This window comes from Chaetura pelagica, unplaced genomic scaffold (assembly GCF_000747805.2).
Source record: "Chaetura pelagica isolate M959 unplaced genomic scaffold, ChaPel_1.0 scaffold48, whole genome shotgun sequence".
Taxonomy (NCBI): Eukaryota; Metazoa; Chordata; class Aves; order Apodiformes; family Apodidae; genus Chaetura; species Chaetura pelagica.
In genome coordinates, this window is record NW_009954241.1 from 2,878,647 (window position 1) to 2,899,637 (window position 20,991).

At 41.4% G+C, this 20,991-nt stretch overlaps 1 protein-coding gene across 1 annotated transcript in view; it reads right to left on the reverse strand.

Annotated features, from left to right (window-relative positions):
* ITPK1 (inositol-tetrakisphosphate 1-kinase) overlaps positions 1-20,991 on the reverse strand; it is an 82,621-nt gene that overhangs the window by 59,465 nt on the left and 2,165 nt on the right. The window contains exon 2 of the mRNA XM_010003758.1: positions 7,483-7,608. Within this exon, the coding sequence (XP_010002060.1) occupies positions 7,483-7,608 (126 nt within the window). The remainder of the gene's footprint in view (positions 1-7,482; positions 7,609-20,991) is intronic.

Sequence of the window (20,991 nt, forward strand, 5' to 3'; positions counted from 1 at the left end):
CACTTCAAAATTTCATCAATCTGATAACAGAAGCCTCGGCATAAAACTTGCTACTGATCTGACTTTTGCCCTGAAAGACAAAATAATAATCCTATTGATTTTTCCTTTTTGAATGGAACAGACTAGTATGAACCTGTAATGAATGAAGCTACTAAAGTCCCTGTACAGTTAAGACAGGCAACTACTCAGACAGCATTTTTCTCTAATCAGAGCATAACAAATTATTTCCCAGTCAATGTCTTACACAAGCCAAAACATACTCATTTTTCAAAGCCATAAACTTTTCTAGAAGGCAGGAACTGGGCTAGTTTGGTTATCTTTCTTGAAAAGAAGACAGGAACTGGAGTATCAGCAAGTGAAAGGGAACACCAAGGACTGTAACAATTTTTACTAGACAACAAATAATCCATATTCAGTCAGTCCAGACTGGTGTTACAGTGAATAGGAAGGGAGCCTCATGACAATCACTAGAAATAATCATCCCCAAAATAAGAACCAAAGTGTCCTACGAAGCAAGTGGAAAGATTTCTCTACTTTGCACTTCCTGCATCACACTAGGTGCCACATGAAGTCTTCATTTTGTCTTTGGGTGAGATCACCAGGCACTCATCACTGATCTTCAATGCAGTGGAGAACACTTTGCAACAACACTTTCCTGAGAAACTGCAGTCCAGACCACATCCAACCAGTGAAGACCTCAAAGTTCAACCCTGTAGGTCTTCTGCAGCTAAAAAGCCTTCTAGCAACAGGCAATTCCTGCTTGCCATTGTCAAGTTTCCTATAAGGATTATTTTTTACGAGGCAACTGAGAACAGTCATTAAAAAGCAAGACAAAAAGGGCATGCTAAGAGGCTTGCAAGTCAATTAGCACTTTCCACCAGACTATAAAACAGCTCATCACAGGGTCCAGACAGCAGGCACACAGGCTCATGTAAATGTGAAGCCAGTTTCCTCCTCAGCTCTTGCAGATGAGATGGTCAAGGCCTCTACAATACAGCTCTGAAAAAAAGTTATTCTTGCAAAGACCATAAGTGTAGCCTGGCAGATCATCCCTCCGCCTGTGGTCAAGGATCCCTTAACTCTCTGCTTCCTCGAAGACTGTTTTATGAAAGAATAGTGCTAGGTATCACCTTGCTGTTACATTCATGTTCAACAGCAGGAAAATCAGCATAATGAATTTTGCACTTTTTGGTCTGGTTAGATAATCAGCACTTTTTCAGTCAATTAAAGGACAATAAGGGAACCACTTGTGTGCAGGTGCCAGAAATACCATGGTGCTTATGCAACATCACAGATGTAAGTACCTCTTGCTAGGTGGTTACTTTGCATTTTCTAAGTTGCTCTTTGATTTTAGTTAAAAACAAACAAAACAGTGACCTCACCTCACAAACTTTATACAAATAGATTCTTACAATTATTTTTTTTCAAGGGAATATACTTAATTTCTAATAGTTTTCAATATCTTCAGACTCCAGTGTGATTATTGCAACTTGGTCTGTAAATCAGATGTCTTTGTAACTAATACAAATTCATACCAGAGCTCCAAACAGAAACAAACCCCAATTCCTTATGATAGCCATTATTAATCTACATAAAGGGCTTCTCACACTTTTCTCAAAAAGGAGTTAATACCATTTCCTCCAATTCACAGCTTACAAACAAAAAAACTTAAGGATTCAAATGGGATGGACTAAATCACATTATGAAACTGTGGAAAAGCATGTGACTGAACTCACATTCCAAGATCTCCCTGTAATTCTTTAGGCATTACACTGCACTACTTTGCAGGAAGATGTCATTCTCAAAAAGAATAGATGCATTAGATAATATAGTGCTTACTGTACAACCAGGAACTAATGACAGGGAGAGAAGAAAGAACATCAAGTTCTCCTCTAACATTCTTGGCCTTTTTATTATTTTCATTTGTGGTTAAATTTAATATTCCTAAAAATTAAAGCCTTGAAGGCACCAGACAGTTGGATCCAAGCATTTTGCAAGAATGAAGGAATTTTCTCAGTATAGCCTTACTAGAGTATGCCTGGCTGAAGCTTGCTATTGTGAACACAGCAATGCTAATCTGGAATTAGTGCTCAGAGGAACTAAAATCACCTTAAGCAGGTACACGAAATAAAGATGAAAATGTAGAGGAGTCCTCAAAGCATGAGCAGAACTCACTACTGTCCTCTGCATAGAAGACACTGATATAAGACAATGTTCTTTATCCATAGGGTGCTTTTTGCCCAATTTATTTCCTTCTTATCCAGTTCCTACTATTAGTTGAATAAATTCAACTGTATTTACCAATCCAGTCAGAAGATAGGGAATTATTTCTTCATCTGACCTGCTCAGAAACTTATCCTCACTTCCATCTGCCTCTGGTACTTAAGCTCTGGAAATATATATATGGAGCACACATTACTGTAGTGAGAGGTTTTCTAATTATACACTTGCTTATTGATTAACAGACCTACCAACAACTAAAGGGTGATGACTTACACATAGTATGTGTTCCAGGTGTGTAAACAATACCTTTGCTTTATACAACACTTGACACAGAATGCAAATTTCCAGCTTTATCAGAACTAAAAAATGTTTCAGCTTCCCATCAGTCTACTACGAAATAGCTTCACAAGAACCACAGGTTTTTTTTTTCATGAATACTGATATTTACAGGAAAATTATTAAGTCCATTATTAAGAAATACAGACCAATTTATGAAAGGGTGGTGGTAAGCTGAGGCACAAAAGGACCTAAGTGTTCTACAGCAACAAAATAGCAGCAATGGTAACAGACAGAAGGCTGAATTTCAACCATGTTATCTTGTCTCTGGATTACAATTATTTCTGTCTTGTACTGTAACCCCAAACTGTTTCAGCTCAACTTGTTTCACCCATTCATTCTGTTTTTCTTAGAAGGCAGCAGACAATTCTGCAAAAATATCTAATGTAACTGAATGCTTTTGTGCTGTGTGGGTATTTAAATCAATTTATCACTATACAAATCCTACAGAAATAATCTGACATGCTGTATCAACTACCTCTGTCAGTACTCTCCATAACTGTGGGATCAAAGACTGTTCTCACCTTTCCACACCAGTTAGTGTGTCACAAGGACCATATTCCCACTCCAACCAATGACCCAATAGCTCACCCGTTATTGTGCATGCTGTGTGAGATTATGAGCACACTGCCAAGAAAAAACTCAGGCACAGGAGACATGGGAGGTGATGTTAAAAGAGATTAACTTGGCAGTATGGGAGAGAAGAGCTGGGTCAGGAAACATAGAAGACAGCAAGATTTGTTTGCCTCAAAGTGTAAGGGAAGGTTTCTTACTGGTTTCCATCAGAGGCCACTGAAAAGAAAGCTCTGTGACTGCTAAGATAGCAAGAGCTGTAATCACAGTCCTCAGAAATAACACAACACAGGGATGCTGTTATACAACTTCCTTTAACAGGGAATCACCTTGAATATGGTGACACCCCTGATTTATTACTTCTAATGGAATGGAGAGGCGAGGCAAGGCTGAACTGTTAACTTGCACACAAGGCTATACTCAGATACAACACAATTTTAATGCAATATGTGTTTACTTGTCCAGCTTTTATTAAGGCTATGATTTAAAACTGTTTCAAACAAGTTGCTCCAGTTTTAACACAGGAGGAGCTATGCAGCCTGTGAGACATGGGAATGTTTCCATAAATTAGCTGTAGGACACAATCACATCTCTGAAAACAGCAATTGCAGTGAAATGGAAGCACAATGCACTGACTCCAACCTTTGATCGAGGGCACAGCCTGAAAGGTGAGCCACGCAGGAACAATGAGGAGGAACATACACTAATAGCTGGCAGCTGCCACCAGGCATAAAGCCAGAGGGGTCCCGTGCCACGTACCACTGTACACAGGATTTGAATACAACTACTTCCCAGCTGCTCCAAAATGAGACAGCTCAAGTGAGATTTGCCAGCACTAGCAATGGTTGTAATATTGGCCCAATAAAAATACTCCTGTAAATCAGGGGTCTGCAGCTTTTTCTGATGTATGTATCTCTAGAAACTTCCACCTGAAGCGTGGACGTACAGAGGACCTAAATCTCCTGGAAGTATACCTGGTTTTACCAAAGAGCCCTTCAGCATCCACCCTGAATTCAGGCTAACAGCCTAACAGGCTGCAGGAACACTCCTCTAACCACTATTAGCTCTTAAGGACTGCAAGATATCTCTAAATATGCAGGTTGGGCTTAGCCTGTAAGGTGAAGAAACAGCACCAGCTGATGAACTGACAGAACTGAAATACCAGAGAAAGCACAATGTGTGTGTGACCAAAAGATCCAGATGGTAAAATCCATGCCACCATTATGCCAGTAGCAAACAGATTAGGTAAACCTAACAGAAATTAACAATTTCAAGTTTTGCAAAGCTTTGTCTTCTGTTCCTGCCCCTGCCACCATGTACATTTTGTAAAATAATGCAGAAATCTGAGATCTCTGCAATAAGCAATTCTGAACTGAAACCAAACTGTATCTTACTTTCTGAAAAAACATCCAAGCTGCACTATATAAAATACCTTCCTCTTGACAAAAGCTTATAAAATGGGAACCATATATGCACACGCATTCCTTATTTTTATGCTGTATTAACAGTTAAATGCAAACTATTAATAATTTATAAAAGTTTAAATCAGTAATTTCACTTTAAATAGTCTGTAGTTAAGAAATATTGCTGTATTTGATATTATCACTTGAAAAAAATATGTCTTATTAGATCAGTGATTTTTAGGAGAGACTTCAGGTTGGAGGAGTTGAGTTTTTGGTTTGTAGTTACAGTTTTGATTGGATGTTGATTTTTTTTCATATGGGGATATTTCTGGGTTTGGTTTTAGGTCACTGCATCTCTATTCAGGTGACATTACTCTTTTTCAAATGCCATTGGGAAAAAAAAAAAAAGACTAAACTAAAGTTGCTGAACTAAAGAATAAATTAATATTTATCCCTAAGTATATATGAATAATTTATCCATGTATAATGCTTCCTTCTCACCTCTCCTAGAATCTATCCCACAAACTCATTTAAGTAATATTTTCACCGAGATTTTCTAACTACAATATCCTTTTCAAAAAAGCTTCAATATTTAGCCTATACAAAAAAAACAGAATAAGTAATTTAAACAGTAACAAAGCTATGCAGAACAATGTCAAGGTATTACACCGTGACTACTTTAAGAAATAAGGGTTAGGGAATATAGCTTTAGCAGGTCATTTTACCTCTACCAGCCTTCCAGCAGCTGTCACACATAAGAACAGCCCACTAAGTCCTCAGCAAAAGCTCAGGCTCTGTCTGCAAAGTGTTCTGCCCTGTTTCATACCAAACTTCATCTTCGTGGTTAACTGCAGCTTTAGGAAACTGCATCCCCTATACTTGCTGCTGTTTCCTCCAGACCTCATTTTGATACTGGAGAAAGTGCCAGCTTGTGACCTTCAGCTATGAAATACACTAAGCTGACTACCTGGAGTTCTTACAAAATATTCTGTCTCCACTGAAAAGTTCTTTTCCAGGAATAAAAGGGGTTTAGATATTGATTGTACTGTGGCACACCAGCTGCTCTACAATGCTTGCACAAGTTTCCTACCAGCATGTCCACGAGAGGATAACTGAGACAGTAATTACTGCTCTCTGTGCCCCACAGAGCCTTCAGGAGTGCATGCAACAACAAAAACATTGGGAATGAGTGATCTCATGAGTCCTGATCAGGCGTGAGCAACTTAACAGATGTGCCTTTTGCCTCTTTGGTCATCAGTTTTTCCCATCGATGATGGATTTATTGTGAAAGCAAACTAGTTAACATCTGAAAGAGGGAAATACTGAGATCAGAAAGCCCCTGAAGTCCATCTCTCCTTATGCTTCTTCAGACATATACAAGCTCCCAGTGCTGTGGGACATGGATGCCTGCACTACTTAGCAATAAATGATCTACTATTCAGAGAACTAGTGCCAGAGGGCCAGACCTACAAGTCAAACCTTTGTGTGTGTGTTTGAGTAACACACGGGTGAAAGGAAGCAGAAAAGCTTTGTAACTAGAACAAAGAGAATAGTGACTCACAGAATCACAGAATTGCTGGAGTTGGAAGTGACCTCTAGAGGTCATCTAGTCCAACTCTCCCACTGACATAGGATAACCTAGAGTACTTTATACAGGACTGTATTCAGGCAGGTTTTGAATGTCTCCAGAGACGGAGACTCCTCAATCCCCCTGGGCAGCCTGTTCCAGGGCTCTGTCACCCTCACTGTAAAGATGTTTTTCCTCATATTTAAATGGAACTTCCTATGTTCCAACTTGTGCCCACTGCCCCTCGTTCTGACACTGGGAACTACTAAGAAGAGTCTGTCTCCATCTTCCTTGCACTCACCTTTTAGATACTTATATACACTGATATGGTCTCCCCTCAGCCTTCCCTTCTCCAGCCTAGAGTCCCAGCTCTTTCAGCCTTTCCTAATAAAAGAAATGCTCTAATCCCCCAGTCATCTTCATCACCCTCCTCTGGACTCTCTCCAGCAGCTCCTTGTTTCTCTTGAACTGGGGAGCCCAGAACTGGATGCAGTATTCCATATACTGCATATATTCCAATATTCCATATATGTGGCCTCACCAGGGCAGAGTAAAGGGGGAGAATGACCTCTCTCGACTGACTGGCCACACTCTTCTCTATGCAACCTAGGATTCACTGGCCTTCCTGGCAGCAAGGGCACATTGCTGGCTCATGGATAATCAAGTAAAATTTTACTCCATCAAGTAAAATATTTTATGCATTACTAGTTTTAGAACATTAAGCAGAGCAAAGAGAACATAATTTCCCTAGAAACCGAACTTGTCTGAGCTATTTTTTAACCTGACATAAGCATATTCCATAAAATTATGAAAATATAATTTTCATCAGCATCCACACTACTGATAGAATTTCTTTGGGAAAACAGTTCTCTCTACCACTATGTCCTGCATATTTCTAACATTCAATATAAACTTGAAGGAAAAAAAATTAAGAGGCAGGACTCTCAGCACTAGAGGACAGAATCACGCACAGTAACCTTGATGTTACAGAAATTAGCATTCCAGCAACTGGGAAGACTAGACAGAACCAGGCCAAACTATTTTAGTACCTTCTGTCATGGAGATGTGCATGTAAAGGACTCTGCAAACACTTGTTCCTCTTTGTGAACAGCATTCATGCTCTTGTAATTATGTCAGGACAACATTTGGTAGGAAACCAGTTCCTACTAACTCTAACAATACAACATAAAACCTATCTGAAGGTGAAAGTCCATTTTAAACTGACAAAACTATTTTTGCTGGGCTATCAGTAACAGTGCAGCAGTATGCCAGGGAGATCTTTTCATCCAACCCTACCAACTGCATGGGAAACATTGATTGTGCTGCACCAAGATCATCCTCCTGCTTGAAATGCAGAAGGACTGTGAAAGAACCACATACCTGGAACCTGTGAACCAACTCCAATGACTGGCTGTCATTCTGGTCTGCTTCAAGGATGACATCTGTCAGTTTATGTATGATCACATCCAAAGGACCCTGATCTTCAATGGGTTTGGTGAGGTCGAGCTAAAGAAACCAGAGAGAAACCTTTTATTAAAATATAGAAGACCTGAAGTTCTTGTCCCTGCCACCATCCAAGGTGTTGTTGCCACATAGATGGTATTTACTTTATACACTGCCTTTATTTTGGTATGTTACCTAAATCCTCAAGAATTTACATTTCACTGAAAGTGAGAAAACTTCACTCAGACATTTATTTCTCAGCAGTGTAGACATAATTCCATGAAAAAGCAGTGAAGTCATTGGCCAGCACCCTTTATCCAAATACCTTCCCCGGTTTCTCCACTCTTAGCCAACATTTCCCTTCTCCAGCTCTCTTTCCTGGTACTTACACACACTTGAAATGGAATGAGCCAACAAAGATTATCACCACTAATAAAAGGAACACCTGCTGTGCCCTTTGCCCTTTGGGATTGCACAAAACAGCACCCAGGACAGCAATGCAGGCAATGCAAAAGCAAGGGACTCAGGATCTTTGCAAATCTACCTGCTGCAGTAACAGCTATTTAGCTGGTAGGGAGGAAATCGGCTCCCAGAGCACTCCCACTAGCAGACTTCAGCACTGATCTGGAGAGGGACAAAGATTTGAGGTGAGCTGTACAGACAGCATAGGAAGTAAAAAAAAAGTGATGGTGATGTGTCACAGGGCTTGGTCCCCAGTACCAAGACAGGGCTTAAGGAGCAGAGGAACCACCTGTATTACAAAAGGATTGAGTTAGCGAAGTCTTGAAGAAATTTTAATGCAAAGAAGGCTACTAAGCCAGAAGGAATGCATGCAAGGGTACTAAGAGAACTAGCCAATGTCATTGTGAGGGCTTAGATTTATCAGGGCATAAGTCAAAACCATGGAGATTCCAACTAAAACAGGAAAAAAAATCTCCCTCAAAGACAGCCTGGTTGCAGCACAGAGTCCCACAGAGGCTGTAGGATCTCCACCCTTCAAGGTTTTCAAGACCTGAGTGGACAAAGCCCTAAGCAACTCAGTTTTAATTTAATGCTGAATCTGCTTTGATCAAGATGATGTATTATGGACCCATAAGGTCACTAAAAAACCTAATGACTTCATGAAGCTGCTTACCAGATTCGAACAGTTGTACAGTACAAGTACCAGAACTGGCTCACTTTCTAGTCAACAGTGGGCTTCCCACAGCACAAAAACTGCCACATTGTCAATCATTGCTCTTCACCCAGCTGTGAGATTGACTGCATCAGTGGCAACCTAACCTTGTAAACTTCAAACAGGAAACATTTTTGAAATGGTAAACAGATGTGTGCTCACTAAAGTTAGCATCTGATTTTATAGTTATAAACATGCTTCCATTACTGCTACCAGAATCACAGAATTGCTGGAGTTGGAAAGAACCTCTACAGATCATCTAGTCCAACTCTCACACTGACATAGGATAACCTAGAGCACTTTACACAGGACTGTATCCAAGTAGGTTCTGAATATCTCCAGAAATGGAGACTCCTCAACCTCCCTGGGCAGCCTGTTCCAGTGCTCTGTCACCCTCACCCCTTTTATTCAACTCTGGCATAGAAGGGTGTGGGCGCACAGCAGGGAGAGGAGGGCTGGGCAGAAGAGGCTGCTGATGCTCTGTTTTGAAAGAAGCCTGGTCTTCACTATCTTGTTAGCTTGAGTTTTGTCCTAATAAAACTTCCTTCCCTATAGAAATGGCCCTGCTTTGAATTAGGGAGTGCCTTAAGGAAGGCAATGCTAAAATAGAATGGCTGGAGCTCACACATCAATAAAAGTAGAACAGCAGAGATCTACTAGCCTTGTGATGATTTGCTAGTTGCTAATCTAACAGATACATGTAGCTGAATTGCTTTTCTTGTGTAGGCACAAAAAAAAACAGGCTTGCTTGAACAGAATAACTGAAGTTATCTATGATACCAAAGCAAATTGAAAGATTGCCAGGTCTTCCCAACAGAGACTACCTTTGCTTGCCCATTACTGTATGTTCCTACTAGGAGTTATAGGTTGACACTCTAGTACTATCTTTGAAATACTCACACAGATTCTAATACAATTAGAAAACACTGTGCATCTACCTTCTGAGAAGACTAACAGAGGCACTGTTCACAGGTGGGCAACAGACTCTTTTACACACAAAGATTATGCAATGGTAAAGACAAATTCAACGTGGATGTTTGCTGACAGGTAAGCTGTGGCTTAGTGAGGCAGCCCACAGACGGTCTGGCTGTCCTGGCACATTTTTACTCCCACAAGTAGTGCATCATGAAGGGTAAGGTCAAGTGTGTGTGTCTGCAAAACAAAGGCAAAACTAAGTGAACTGCAACTTGGCTAAGCACATGGAAGGAGATGACCTACTTTTGCTACCAAGTTCCAGAAAAGTCAGCTAAAATCCTTAAAAGAAGTCTCAGATGATCGGACTGCTTTTCCTGAGGTTTTTTGTCATCTATCTCATCTGAATGGAAACAGCAAAACCAAGGGTCCATTTAACTAGGCCAGAAAGTTCTTAGTTGCCAAGGTATAAAAATGTGAATTAATCCATTTTGAGGACTTCCAGTTTGAAAAACAGTGAGAAGCAAAATATTTGAGATTGGTTAGCCCTCTACATTCTTCCTGCACTTGCAGCTCAATCTGATCAGAAACATTCAGAAAACAAGAAAACAGTCCTCCCTTTCAGCCTTGACCCAAGAATAGAAATAAGCCTTCGTGGCACACCCAGGCATTTTCAGCGCAGTGTTTTCCAGAAGCACAGGACATCTGAGCAAGAGAATTCTTCACAACAGTTGTGCCAGCTGAAAGCAACTGGTGTGTTTTGAGAATGAAACCAAATGCACCTACTTTGCACGTTGCAAAGTGTGAAAAAGCCCTTCCCCAGAACAGCGCTCTGCTTCCCCTGTATCAGGAAAACAATGCTAGACATGAGAGAACACTAAGGCAGCTCCTCTAGTAAGAAGTTCAATGACCACTTCAATTGGCTCACCAAGGACAGCAGGTACATTTCAAGCACTCAAACCTTCCAAGTTTGATCCACTGTTTTGTGGATTGGAGGATCAAACCATTTGCAATAGTAAGTTCTCTGTGTCATGCTGCAGAAAGCAAATATTCCTGGGCTGTGTGGAATTTGGAAGAGATCCACCTTCCTTTTATATACCAAGAAGAAAAATAATTAAAAGTAGATGAAAAAGAATTTTAAAAAACCCCAAACTGTTTGAGGGGGGAAAAAAGGAGCCTTTGCAAGTGCAGTATCAGACACAAGCAGAAGTCAGAACAAACACAGTGCAAAATTTCTGATGGCCCTCTGCTGAGACAAACACTGATTCATTGTTTGTCATCAGCTGGAATTTGAGCCCTCCTACTTCCCTTCTCTTTCAGCATCTCTCTCTCCAAATGATCTCTGCATTTGACATGATCACCCAAAGGTTTGTTTTTGCACAGAACTAAAACCATAGCAACAGAAGTGAGAGAAAAGATTTATCAGCACCAGCTTGAAAAAACAGAGAGATATGGCTATGGAGTCTTTTCTTCTGTGAGAAAGGCTATAGCCTGTCCTGCTTGCCCTTTTTTATATTTAAAAAAACCCCAACCAACCAGGTATTGGTTTCACAGCACTGTCACCTACCACCAAAACCCAGCAAAACTCAGGCGAATGACACAGAAGACAACCTCAAAGCTGTACACAGAAATTGCCAGATACAAGACATAGGCCTTTCCAGGTTTTACAAATCCATATATGGAAGAAAACAACCAGTAGATAAATGCTCCTATCATAGCTGGCTGTAGCTCGCCTGCTCACTTTCTAATATAAAGACTGGCTGTGAGCTAAAAAACGTTCCAAGCTTAGAAATGTCATAGGGACCCCCCATAGGCTTCCCAGAGCATCCACTTGAGAGCAAGTCACAGGCATACAGAGCTCAAATTCTGCCCTACTCCCTCCTTCCCCTTTCCCCTGTCATCCAGAAACACATCGCCAGCACATTATCCAAATCATTACAGTGGAGGGCAAAAAAAGTTTATTTCCATTAAGCATAATTTGTTTAAAGTTTTTGGGGTTGTTTTTGTCCAGAATGCTGGCAATCCATCTATATTGCAGGGACAGGACGAGTGCCTGGCAGAGAGCCACGGCTCTCCACTGGTCCCAACTGCAATCCCACACACATGCATTTCTGGAAGCAGTGTTTAAAAATAAAACTATGTCCAAGTGAAAAAAAAAATTCTGGATTCATTCACTCAGGCAAAAAAACCCCACACCAAAATGAAAAAAACAAATAACTGCAAATATTTGAATTAGCAGAAAGAAATATAATTTATCTAAATTATTGAAAATAGTTTTGTATGTTTTGTTTTATGCAGTGTTTTCAGTCCACGCTCGAATCAACTGTATTTCAGAATCTGGCTGAGCAGGATTTGTGTTTTTAAAAAACTCTTCTTCAAAAATAGTTTTTGAATTAACATTCACATGAAATGAAATCTTATTACCAACCTCTTCTGTTCTCTGAACTGAAGACAGATCTGTCCCCTGATAACCCCAGAGGAACTGATAACACATCTCTCTATTTCTATTTATCCTCACTTTTCTCTTAAAATATTTTCACTTTGAAAAAAATCTTCAGAAGTCTGTTGTTTAAACATTTTGCTCCCAGTTTCCAATTAGCTAACTAACTCCACTCACCAGAATGCTGCAGTAAGCTCTTGCTGTATTTGAGTTTTGCTCTGATGCACTGCTTAGGAGCAACAGAAGGGAATGCATGGCCCTCCACAGCAGACTGTCTTGCTACAGGTGGAAAAAAACCTCATTGAACTTTCACCCAAAGGAGGTGAATGAAAATCAGAAGAAAATCATCAGAGATGACAGGTTTGTTCTGAGCCTCCTCACTAGGTAGACACCACCAAATCAGACATTATCATCTTGAGTGCTATAAAGCTTAAGAAAATACCACAAAAGGGAAAGAATCTGTACACATTTTCACAAGTCACAGTACAGAAGTCCTTTTGTGGTCATTTAACCATTTCCCTCCCTGTGAACCAGACACAGAGCATCAGCCTAACCCAACCACTCTGCTCCCCAACTCCTGAGACTATGTAACTTCCTACAAAAATCTGTTGTACCCTGTTACTCAAATATTCAGTTAAGGCTGCACTGACCCCAAAACATGTGGGATTTATTTGAATCTTAGTTCAGCTTCTTAAACTCCACTGCACATAGAACTTCAGGTTATTTGTCATAAATTTCCCTTTCCTTGGGTTATTTTCTACCCTGTATCTTCATCACATGTATTCATATCAAAAGACTTGTAAAACAAAGCCTTTGAAATTCTCACCTTCCCCCAACTCCAGCCTCAGTGTTCATGGTTGTTGTGCATCGATGCTGAGCAAATCATAATGAAAAAGAGCCATGAGCTTTGGGTTGGAAAGCCAAGTCTTCAAGAAGCTGAACCCTGACAGCTGATGTATTGGTGGATGCTGTTCCCTCCCCAAAAAGTTCAGAGATTAAAGCCTCTAAAAATATCTTAAGCACATTGGAGAGGGAAGGGAAGCAGCAAAAATCAACAGTGCCAGGTTCAATGTTTTGCTTTATAGTAAAAGGTAAAAAATAAAAATACACAGGATAGTCTAATTACAGGAGAGAAGGTGCTTGCATCTGGAAAGGAAGTGGGGTAGAAATCAGGAAAATGGTTGTGCATGTCCATCCATATGTGTGAGACCTACTCCCACAGAGCAAAAGCAACAAAGTGGAGCAGTGAAGAAGTCTGCCTGCTTTTCTGGTAAATCATAGGACCCAACAAGACCAGCATGTCCTCCCTTCCTGAACAGAATCCTGCAAGACCAGTCCAGTCCCTCTACCAGGACGACAGCCCCACAAATACCACTGTCAGGTCTATGCAAGTACAAAACTGACAGGAGTAACTCTGTGCCAAAGCCCAGTTGGTGACATACATGCAGCAACAGATCATGAGGAAAGACATCGTATGAACTGGTAGATAAAAACCAGGTATTTTTCATTGATACACAGGCTCTCCATAGCTCCTAAAATATTCACACTAAAAAAAATATTAGAAAATTTAGATATTTAAGATAACTCCTCATCTCTCTGGCAAAGCAAGACAATTATCCCAGCTATCACCATGACCAGCTAGTACAACTATTCACCACTTGCTGCTGCTGCTAATGGGATCCAAGGATACTGAGGGAGAACATAAATCCCTCTGGGCAACAGAAACATCAGCTCTGTCCCACTGCAAAGGAGAAACATGGACCTGACCATCAAAAGCTGTAAAGAAAGAGCAAAAATTTCAACAACAGGTCCCATTTTCTCTCTCCACAGCCCCCTTCCTCGGTGCCAAATTAACATGCACATCCTGTTGCAGCAGCAATCTGAGAAAGGAAATCACCTGTGGAGAAGAGACTTCTCCCTGGGCTCTCCTGCTCTCACTTCACACTGCCAAGAGGAGAGAGCACTGCGGCATCAGTAGAAATCACCACGTCGGAGGGAAACTCCTTCCCGAGAAGGAAGGAAACATAGCTTGAAAATACTCTCTACCTTTTTGCTAGACTTCTTGGAATCAAGGAAATTAAAGACCTTTCTACCAATGCAGGATTCTAACTCTACAGGTTATCTTTTGTTGCTCTGCCCACCTTAGTTTTCAGAAAATCACCAAAGGAGAAGGAAAGTGAGTTGCCCACTGGGACACACTGCTCAGAATCCCAGGTGCCAGCGACATCCCAAGCAGCAAGATACGCCTGAAGATGAGGAGCAGCACAGCATAAGCTATGAAGCCCTGTTAGGCTCCCATTTTCTCAGATACCAAAAGTTTTAACATCAGAGGCGATGATTCTGGGTTTAACAGATGGTTTCTTCGCTTTCTTGTGCTGGTGCCAGACCGGATAACTTTGCACTCTGTTTGGCACAAGTTGCCAAGGAGTATGTGTGAGCACTTTGCACATTTTCAGGAGTCACACATTGCTGCTCCCCTGGAAGCAAGGTATGATGTCCAAAATCCCTGGGAAGTTCTCACTTCTAGCTGTATTCTAGATAAAATGAGGTAAAAGGAATCTCATAGCTTTTTTTGCACTACATGTACTAACATACACAGACATCATTTATGGATCACTTCCCTAACTACTGTGTAAAATTAAGGCCATTTGCACTTTTGTGGCTTGTCCTGCAGTCACAAAAACCCCCTGGACCTTGGTGAGCATCGCCTCCCTGCAGCCCCTCTGCACCCTCCCACTGAAGCAACGAAGAAGCCAGCACTGCTGCCACCAGCGCAGGCACAGCGACAGACAGGGAATCACGACTCCCACTCAGTGCGCAGAACAATGCTGGGACACATTACTGCATCTCAGTTACTCAAACCTCTCCCACTGCCCCCCTCTCCTCCCTCCTCTATCTGATCCTGGCATATAAATGTCCCTGAGCATCACCTCCTGTTAGCACCAAGTTTTGCCCCTTCCCTTCCTTAAAAGCAAAACAAGAAATGCCACTTTTGGGCTATGGCCAAAGCTCTTCACAGCAATTATTTTCTTTTCAGTGGAGATTTTTTTACCCAATACTGGAACTTTATTACTATATTATTTTTAAGTTACAGCCCCACACAAACAATAAACATTTCTAGAAATTAACCTCTTTACTTAGCTTGGCTTATCCCCTCTACAATACTTTGGCAGTTGCAGAAAGTTCTTTCCAGAACTTCCAAAGATGCAGGAACAGCTGTTTCTCAGCATGATATCAAACTGAGAGCTCGTGTCCTGTTAGGGCTGAGCCGCTATGAGAAGGTTTTGGTAGGCATGTGGTCAGGCAGTTCAGTCTTGCTCAGGGATGGTCTGAAAGGCAACTGCTTATTTTCAGCACTGCAGGAGGAATAATCAGTGTTACCCAAATCAAAAAAAGCCTTTTGCCAACAGTGTCTCCTGAGGTCACCAATGCTCCCATGGATTAGGAAGGTCAGCAGAACAAATCCAGAGATTAGTAGAAGAGAAAAGTTGAAAAGAAAATGTGTGACATGGGAGGATTAGTGGTCCAAAGAAGGAAAGTAATTTACAGAAAAACAAGAACCCAAAAGAAAGAGCAGTTGGCGTAACCAGCTGCTGAGACTGCCTTGCCTTATTCTCTTTAACCATCAAAAGATAGTGTTCATATATATCAGATTAAAAGGCTACATAGGTAATCCCAGTAGTGGAAGGTAGGGGAAAATTACAAAGTGGTTCACAAAATCACCGGCTTACTTCTTAAACTAAAAGCTTTGGAATGGGCACATCGGATCCAGAAAGACTAGAAAGACTCTACAAGGAAGACTTTTAATGTTTCTTTGAGCAAAGTGGGTCACCAGTTATTGAACTGACAACTCAGTCAATTCTGTAGAAGAGCAGACATTAAAGGAGGAGTGGAACAGAGAAGCCATCCATCAGAAGAAGGTGCCCAAGCAGAAGTTTCCCTGCAACCTGTGGCATGATGGCAGCTGTGCCCCTGCACTCATAGAGGAACGTGGTGGAACATTCCCTGAAGGCACCAGGAGGGGTGAACTTGGCCAGTGGACTTGGATTTTGTGGCCAGTGGGCTCAGATTATGCAGCCGTGGGAGACCCCATACCAGGGGAGGTGGCGGTCCCAAAAGCAGCCGTGACTCTGTGGGAAGCCCAGGCTGGAGCAGCTCTGGACCACATGGGAAGGACTCATGAAGGAGTGGCTCGTGGAGGACTCTCTCCCATAGGAGGGGGACCCTGTGGGGAAGCAGGGAAGGACTGTAAGGAATTCTTCTTCCTGAGGAGGAAGGAACGTCAGGAACCACCAGCCTGTGAAGTGACTCTAAACCCCATCCCCTGTCCCCCTGTGCCACTGGGGGGAAGGAGGGAGAGAAACCGGGAACAAAGTGATTTGGGGCCAGGAAGAAGGGAGGGGTGGGAGTAACATATGCAAGCCCTGCTCTGTGTGTTGTTCCAAAAGTGTTGTCTGTGTCCTGTGTGCATTTGATAAATTAAATTATTTTTTTTTCTCCAAGTTGAGTCTGATTTCCCTGTGACCTTCATTCGTGAAGAACCCTCCTTGTCCTTTGTCTTGACCCATGAGGTTCTAGTTGAGCTTTGTCTTCCCCATCCCACAGTGTGTGTGTGGGGGGATGTGTGTTGAATGAGTGGCCACGGGGTTGGTTCTTTGTTGTCATGTTGGGCCCAAACCACGACACACTTCTTACAGGCATGCCAAATAATGAAATGTATTCTGGGAATACAAAAAACCCAAGAAAAACTCGCATCTCTGTGCATTAAGTGAATGTTTAACAGTAAAGATAATATAGGAATGGCCCCAAACTTTAAACAGATATTTGGCCTTCATTTCCAGCTAGAATAAAGATGCTGAATGTGGGAGCAAGGCAAGTTGGTAAACAAAGATTGGTACAGATACTTCAATGGGTACCAGCAGTCAAAGCCAAAACTCATGGAGTGAGATTCACTCAATCTCCTGTTAAGTAGTCAATAACTACACCGTAATTGCAGGCTTCTCCTTGCAGTCAGAGAGAAATTAATAAATACCTTGGTCATTTAAAGTCATCTAGCCTGCTTTACATTCATATTGAGTTGAGAAATTGCACCTGAATTATGTCTGATCAGAGGGAGCCTAGTAGAGTGGCAGTGATGTCAGATGACACAGAAGAGTTCAATCTGCTGAGGTAGAGGAAGCTGCCACTCTCCCATAACTGAATACTCAAAAAAACCTCATAAAACCAACCTCCAGAAGACAAAATACAGTTAACCAAAACATGCCATAGGAAAACACAGGATAGAGATAGAAGGGCTCTGAGTAACTGTGACCATTATTTAGTGCTTCCCAAGGATCAAAAAAAGGCAACTATATTAAGGAAAGAGTAGGAGGTAAAAAAAATTACAATCACTGACTGTTCATCTGACCTGGTACTATGCAAGCATTTCAGCACATGTGAGGCTATTGAAAAATTATCAGCTCTCCAGAGTTAAATAAAAAAAATTAGTAAAACATGACATGAATCTACAAAAGATGGATCAAACGCATCTAACTGGATATACGACCACTGATTCCCTAGGCAAAGACAATGCAGTAAAGCTATTTTCTCAAGACTTCAGTGAAGCATGCAGACAGGTAAACAGAAGAAAGACAAGGACCAGTAGAAGAGGAAGGTGAATGAAGAGTTAAATAAAAGAGAAGATAACAACAGCTTGTATGCCAAAAGGAGCAGTGGCAAATTAGAGAGGTGTGCTACTGGCATTCCTTTGGCACTAATCTTGTGACCATTTGATTTAGTATCTTCATTAGTGGTCTTAGAACAGTAAGTAGATTACTGACAGAGCTTAGAAATTACACAGAAGCATAACTGACACCACCACCTGGACAGAAGAATCATGCAGAAGGGAGAATCAGAAATAGGACAACATGACTAAATACAAAACGTAGCTACGTGTAGCTGGTCTCAGGATGCAAAAACATCTGCCCTATTCTCAGAGAAGGATGCTCAAGTAGCATGGTAGCTCAAGTATGACTGTGACAAAGATAAAATCAGTTTCATCAAGACTAGGACATTTTGGGTGCAGTTTGTAGAAGTCAAACTAGTATAGAAGCCACTACAGAGACACCCCTCTCTCCCTGCAGAACAGCTACGTGAAGTTTAAGGCATCAGTATCTAGAAATATAAACTCGGAATGAAAATAAATGCTTAAGAATTCAACAAAACTTGGGAAGTTCTAGGTTCAAGAGCCTAGAAAATCCATTCCACACTTACATCCCATGTGCATGGGTCCTTAAAAACTAGGAAAAGAAGCACTTGGACTAATGCAGATTGTTGAAGTGTTAACCACTTTCTGGCAAGAAAAAGCTTACCATAATTACAAGTATTGCTGCTGCACTGGAGTACTGCTTTACTTCATGCTATAAATGTCCATTTTGGGGTGTGTGGTATGAAAATAAATCTGCTACCCAGGAACATGTATGGTCTAGGAGTTCCTTAAATATTCTTTTAGTAACCAAAGAACTAGGAGGTGCAGCAATGAAGATCAAATAAGAAAATCTCAGGTTCCAAATTACTCAAACTCATGTTCTACTTCCACCATAAACAGAGTACTAACGGAGCAACTCAGAGGCAAAATTTAAAAAAAAGACCATCAAAAACATCACTCAGAAAGAGACAGGCAAAGAAACACTCTGTCATCGAGCTGTAAACCAAGTCTGGCACACTCCCTAATTCTAGTCTCCTTCCTCACCCTCCTTGACTGATGAGCCTTCCTCACCAGATGGAGAATGAAACTGTAGCTCCTTCCTTTGCAAGACACCCTGGCCTTGCTGGATTTCTGCAATGATCCTCCAGATACCTTGTCTTGCTAAGATGGCTGTGCTGATTTAAAGGAGTATCAGTGACATAAAATTAGGTCAGAACTTAATGTTAATTATTTAATAATAGTTTCAGGTGCTACCTCGCAAGCCCACCATCTGACTATTGGGGCTTTAAAATTATATTACACACACATACCACACCCCCCAATTTTCTTTTCCCTTTTACTGTTTGAAAGGCTCAAGTGAACAGAAAAGTAACTTCCTATTCAGGGAAGACGGTGAATGCAGGGGTAATTAAGTGAGCTAGAAAAGAACAGCTAAAATTGTAGTTCTTATTCTTCACTCAACTCTGTTTACAGGAATCTCAAACATTCCTGTCACAACAGGTAAAACATCCTCAGAAAATGGAGTCTATGAATTGTTCGTATGCCTTCCAAATCCCATTCTTAGTATTAATACTAATTTTAACAGGCAAAGATGGAAAAATGGGAAAATACTTGAAATATCAGAACACAGCTATAGTGTGAAAAGCTGCCTGTGTAGCTTATAACCTCATGACAGACAAAACCAGATAAACTCCTAAAAGGTCTCATGTGATAACCTAGTTTTCAAAGCATGCTTTCAGGCACTCTCTCCCTGAGCTCTGATATCGAGGCTCTTGTCTTGACTGTCACTCAGCTGTCTGCCAGGATGCCCTAACAACCTCCTACCTTCCTCCAGTGCTCCTCATCTGTCAGCACAAATGATGCTTCATTTACTCTCTCTTTCCTTCTCCACTCTTTCACATTGAGGAAGTTCCAAACTCTTTCTCAATTTCACCTTGGCATGTCTTCTGCACTGCTTTTGCCAGGGCAAGATACATCTTGCCAACTGACAGAGAGGGCTGAGCCCAGCTCCTGTCTGCCCCCAGGCCCCAGCTCCACCAGACATTCCCAGCAGCCTCTCTTTTCAAACTCTGCTCTTTCTTCCCCCATTTCTGCTTTTCATTGTAACTGAACCTCAAGTTCATCCTGGTTTCTGCTTTTTTACCTCTGGCTCTTCCCTCCTGCTCCTGTCCCAGTTATCTCTCTGAGCTCCCCACTTTTGTCAGTCTCTGTAAACAACACCATTGTTAGGTCCCCAAACCCACTGGTTAGATGGCACAACCAAATCTCTCAAGCTCTTCCCCTCTTGCAATCTAGAACTTTCAGTTTCCTTGTATACCTCATCACATCTCCCACCTTTTGGACAAGAAGGAAGCCCTACCCTGTTCAGCTTCAAAATTCTTGAGCTTACTGCCTCCCACCTCTCAACCACCCACTGCCCCAGCTTCCGCTGCCTACTTCAAAAATCTAACCAGTGCCCTTGCATTTTCTTCCATCCTGCTGCTTCCGACTTCTGAGAAGCTTGCCATAAACGTTTACAAAATTCTGCCATTGCTAGACTTTAGATCCAATTTTTCCAATTCCTGCTTTGCTGGAGGGGGCATAAAGTCACTACTAAAACAGCCAAACCCCCAAAATTCTCATGCTTTTTCTCCAAAGGGCTACTTGACTCCCTCTGCCAGCCTGAACTCGCATAGACACAGGGAAACAAGAGCATTGCTATGACACTGCACCTAAATTAACATGGCTACGCAACTCCCAGATGGTCAGTGGAGACACACTAAACTACAATGGGCAGAATACCATTCACAGAGACCAGTTGAGGAACAAAGTATCTCAGCTGAAGTTAGAACCTTGATTAATTATTTTCTTACTGGACAAGTAAGTGTAACATACATAAACACATCTTCATATTTTTAAAATAAATATATACCTACACATCCAAAAGCCCTTGTTGGAGAGGATATACATACGGACTTCTTTTCTGCCTTCTGAACTAGTTAACTTTCACTTAGGATATGGTACAGAACAAACCTTCACAAGTTGCCATTCTAAGCCATCTTCTGAAGCTGAGATTTTATGTTGAGCTTCTAATGCATTTCCCCATAGTCAATTCTCACCACTGTAGTGTTTAAACACCCACATTATAGGGAGGAAAGGGGGTTTGAAACCATTTAAATGTGGTTAATTGACATCATTTCACAATTAGAAGTACTCTTCAACACCAGCCCTTTGAGTTGAGTACTAACTCTTTCC